Source organism: Podarcis cretensis (genome assembly GCF_951804945.1).
Source record: "Podarcis cretensis genome assembly, chromosome: 14".
Taxonomy (NCBI): Eukaryota; Metazoa; Chordata; class Lepidosauria; order Squamata; family Lacertidae; genus Podarcis; species Podarcis cretensis.
The window spans coordinates 46,209,954-46,214,729 of NC_137183.1; the positions used below are offsets into that span (position 1 = coordinate 46,209,954).

Sequence of the window (4,776 nt, forward strand, 5' to 3'; positions counted from 1 at the left end):
AATTATCCCTGGAAAAAGGAGGGTCCAGTTTCATTTATGTTCTTTATTATGAAAACATTCATAAAGGTAATAGTAGCAGCACAGAATTAAACAAACCACCTGCTGAGGCAATAGGCAAGACTTTATTTTAAAATAAAGTAGTTATACAAGACATTAACACTACAGCATTTACAATTCAGGTTGTTATAAGACCCGGCGGTGAGTGGATCTCCGACAAACAAATTATGGTTCTTATTAACAGTCATTGACGATGAACCAGCCATTTAAGAACTCTTCAAAAGGGAAGGGTAACTTTAAAAAGGTGGAAAGGGTATTTCATCCAGAGCAGCCTCTGCACCCGCAGTGAGTGCACTCAATTATTCTTCCCTGTAAAATGAAATCAGCATGTTAGTCACAGCAGGCCCCTGAGCACACAGTAGAGCAAGAAAAAAGGAAATTTCGCTGGTTATGAAAACTTACAGGATTGCAACAAATGAGAATAGATACACTGTTTCCTACTGACTTTCATATTACTTTTGCAGGGTGGAGCATTTATTACAAGAACCAAATTTTTAAAAAGATAGGACTCTCTCAAAACTGCAAGGACAGTCTTATAACTTGCTTGTTTTTAAAAGACCCTTAAGATGTCAGAGTACTAGAAAAGCCAGGAAATGAGACTGCAAATCTTTTTGCAGCCTATTTCTTTGATTTCCAGAAGTTTTAGAGTAAAAGACACACACTTATACCATGGGTGGTCAGTTTTGAAGCAACATTTTTGGTGGAACCGCAAGAGATGGTGGTTGTTAATTATTATTAATTATTTGTTGGATTTATATACCGCCCTATACCCGGAGGTCTCAGGGCGGTTCACAGAAAAGATCAATATAAAAAAATTAATAATAATTCAATCAATCTGTATACCCATAGATCTCAGGGTGGTTCACAACATAACAGGATGAGGTTGTTCATCCAGTCCTACTAAGTTGAAATGGCAAACTGTCCCCAAGGAGAAAGTTCAGAGACAGACAAGGTCTCTAGCAAGAGGAGTAACAAACACTTGCCTTTCACGTGGTTTGGATTTCCAGAGGTCACACTGCTACTTACTTGCATGAACCAGGTTGCACAAAAAGGCAGAAGAAATAGGACACAGAAAGAATTGTTGTAATGACCCAGGGGGCTTATTGAAAACAACATTCTTACCACTTCCAGCTTGCTTTTGGGCACTCTGCAGATGCAGTTGGTTCCAAAGTTGGTATCTCGGGTCTGGATGCAGCGCAAACAGCAGAGGTTTTCGTACCCTTGTTTCTTCCACTTTGCAATTAAGTTTTTGTCTGCATATCCTTCTTTAATGCAATACTCATACAGCTCTGTGCAGGAGAGAGAGAGAGAGAGGATGAGATAATTAGAATGCTCAGTAGTGGCAAACAAAAATTACTATACCCCTTTGGCAGTATTTGCTCACACCTACATTCTAAAAAGGTTAGTATTTCTTTTTCCATTTGACAGACCGGCTCAAGCAGATTTCCCAGCCATACTGAACGAAGCATATACATTTCCCCCTAAAAGATCAAAGACAGCTGTGTTACCTCTACTGATGGCTTTTCTCTTATAGAAGAGATCAAAAATGTAACGTGTTTTCTGGTGATGAATTCTGAAGATAGGCCAGAGAGATTCTACTTTCCTCTTCCCTTCATGCGGTTCAGTCTCAGCTGAAGAAAAGTGGGAAGAAGGGCAGAAAACATGTTAATTTTGCCAGCTAATTCAAATGTTCATTACATCTCCATTATTTCATGTTGCTAAATACAAGGGGGGAAATCCTATAATATTCTGATAAATATGATGTGAGAATTCATTGGAGAATATATGCTATAGTTTTCTCATGTAGCTTTTTGCAAGCTGAACCAACAAATGTTTTCAGTCATCACATTTAACCTGCAGTATATAAAGGTGATTTGTACTCGGATCACTACCCATGCAGTAATTTTCTAATTTCTTAGCCAGAACTGTTCCCATTCCAGATACCATTTTAACTGATGCAAGGTTAACAAAGATGAATCATCTCTGTGAATGTGAGTGGTGCCTTTTAAGTCCACGGTCCAATCTATAACAGAATTCAAGGAATGTAAAGTCTCTGTTTCTGTCTTTTGGTTTTTATTTTCAGTCGTAAGTGTAGAAAAAAAAATGTTCCTTTCAACTGGTCTTTTTTTTTTTCCTTTTAAAAGGGAACTCCCAAAGGTAGGTACAATTCCCAGAGTTTTACAAGCATTTCTGGTAAGCACAATTTCTTTGCCAAATTATATGTACAACACTGAGAAGACTAGGTGCTAACTAATAATTAGCATAAAAACTTCCAGCCTTTGCAGGTTTATATTTGACACCTCGAAACTGCTGGCCTGTGAGGCTTTGTAAATTCCACTGCTGACCTTCAATACTCTGGTCTTTCCCATCAAAACCCTTATCACCTTTTTCTTCTGTTTACTTAATGATTGTCTGAAGGACACTGAAAAGGCTTCTTCTGATATCCACCGTTAAGCCAATATCAGCTGGTAAGTGTACCATAATTTAAAGTAAAAAAACCCAAACAAACTACCTGTCCTCTTTTCAAAGCCATACAAAGAGAGGGGAAAATGAAAAAAGGAAAGCAGTAAATATGTCTTGCTTAAACTGCACGGTTCTGAGTCAAAACACCATTAAAAACTGCACAGTGCCAAATAAATGCACCTTATCTCAACACTATCTTTCTGAGATCTCTATTTTAACTAGAGATGTCATGGACTGCACTTGGGATCTGTGTACAAACCACCATGGGCTTCCTATACTGAATGTGCCAAAAAGGCCAGCTCATATACTGTTCTATTACACAATTCATGCTCACAGCCGAATTAGTACTCTGCTACTCACCTTCTCTCATTTTTTGATCTAGTTCATCTAAGGTTGGTTCAATCAATTCCCAGCCATCTGGGGGTGGTTTTCTACTCCTCTTCACCTTGGGCATCTTGTCAGCACAGAGGGGGGGGGGGGTGAATCTGGAAAAAATAAGGGAGTAATAAAATATGTACCACTATAGAGCACTCTGGATAACATGTTCCTTTTACATATTTTTGAACCAGGTGTCTGAATAGCCTAATTTCTCCCCCATAGCATTAACAACCAAAAAACACCCCCCCTCATTTCCCTTGGGTTATCTGAACACATTCTCTGTTTCTTTATTAATTTATTATTGTTTATTAATAAAATTTATATACGTATCACCCTTCATCTGAAGATCACAGGGCACTTTATAAGAAAACAAAATAACATAACAACAGCAATGCCCCCAGAAACATTTTAAAAGCCATAGATTGGCCTTTTAGCACCAGGGCAGGACAACCTGGAAGGAGACACCGCTTAATGTATCAGTGCCCAAGCCTATTGTTTCATGCAGCCATGGGGAACCTGCGGCTCTCTGGATGCTGCTGCTGGACGCCAACTCCCAGGGCCGGATTTAAAGGTAAAGGTAAAGGTACCCCTGCCCGTACGGGCCAGTCTTGACAGACTCTGGGGTTGTGCGCCCATCTCACTCAAGAGGCCAGGGGCCAGCGCTGTCCGGAGACACTTCCGGGTCACGTGGCCAGCGTGACATCGCTGCTCTGGCGAGCCAGAGCCGCACACGGAAACGCCGTTTACCTTCCCGCTGGTAAGCGGTCCCCATTTATCTACTTGCACCCGAAGGTGCTTTCGAACTGCTAGGTTGGCAGGCGCTGGGACCGAGCAGCGGGAGCGCACCCCGCCGCAGGGATTCGAACCGCCGACCTTTCGATCGGCAAGCCCTAGGCGCTGAGGCTTTAACCCACAGCGCCACCTGCGTCCCCAGGGCCGGATTTACATATAAGCTAAACAAGCTTAGGGCCCCACTCTCTAGGGTGGCACAAAAAAAAGTAAAGGAAAAAAAACCTGGATGTACATTTCCAAAATATAAGATAGAAAACAAATAAAATGGCTTTAGATACCTATTAGGTCCATAAATTACCATATAGCATATATTCAACACAAAAAACAGTGACAATTTGTTGTTGACAAAGGACAGCTGGACATATAAAGGGCCCCATTACCTTCAGTCGCTTAGGGCCTCATCAAACCTAAATCCGGCCCTGCCAACCCTCCTCATCCCTACTGGCCACGGTGGCGGGGGCTAGTTAGAGTTGGGAATTCAGAAACACCCAGAGAGCAAGAGGTTCCCCAAGCCTGCTTTAATGGCTGCCAAGCAGGCAGAAATCCAACAGGTGAAACCTTTGCCAGGTAGGATGCCCTCCTCATAAATTCCTGCCTGCCACACGCCACTGGAGGACCTTAGCAAAAAAGAAATGCGCCGGCCAGAAAGAGAACTCGTCAAATGAAGGGCCTGCGACCCCCACCCTCCCCTAGAGAGCCCCCAATGGAAAAGCTCCTACGCTTCTGGAGACTCTTGTTTCTTCCGCCTCCTCGAAGCTCTCCGTCGCCTCGCGATGACGTCCCCAAGACGAGAAAGGCCCTTCCCTCGCGCTTGCGTCACGATAAGGGGCTTCCCTCTGCGGCTGTCTTCGCTGACGCCTGTCTAGAAGTCACTCCACGGACGGCCGCCGGAGCCGCAGGGCGAGGCAGGCGGACCGCACGAAGCCTCTCGGCGGACGCGGAGTGCGCTTCGTAATTCCGAGCTTTCCATCAGGCGGCGCCGAGCACAGCCTCCGCTTCCCGACGCCGGCATCCTGCCGGCCAGGCCCCCAAGGCAGCGCGTGTCCGCCCGCTCCTCTCGCGCACGAAACGTGTATCAGAGAGAGA

General features: G+C 43.9%; 1 protein-coding gene across 1 annotated transcript; it reads right to left on the bottom strand.

The window, feature by feature from the left end:
* Nucleotides 1-103: 103 nt before the first annotated feature.
* Nucleotides 104-3,044, bottom strand: BUD31 (BUD31 homolog). The gene is made up of 4 exons (XM_079954091.1): nt 2,881-3,044; nt 1,566-1,688; nt 1,180-1,346; nt 104-366 (listed from the first exon to the last, which is right to left on the bottom strand). The coding sequence occupies exons 1-4, from the start codon at nt 2,972-2,974 to the stop codon at nt 316-318; spliced, it is 435 nt and encodes a 144-aa protein (XP_079810217.1). The 5' UTR covers nt 2,975-3,044; the 3' UTR covers nt 104-315.
* Between the last annotated feature and the right edge of the window lie 1,732 nt (nt 3,045-4,776).

Coding starts and splice junctions, on each gene's coding strand:
- BUD31 (XM_079954091.1), bottom strand. CDS start 2,974: ATGCCCAAGGTGAAGAGGAGTAGAAAACCACCCCCAGATGGCTGGGAA. Junction 1,689..2,880: donor AGATCAAAAAATGAGAGAAG/GTGAGTAGCAGA, acceptor ACTTTTCTTCAG/CTGAGACTGAACCGCATGAA. Junction 367..1,179: donor CCAAAAGCAAGCTGGAAGTG/GTAAGAATGTTG, acceptor TTCATTTTACAG/GGAAGAATAATTGAGTGCAC.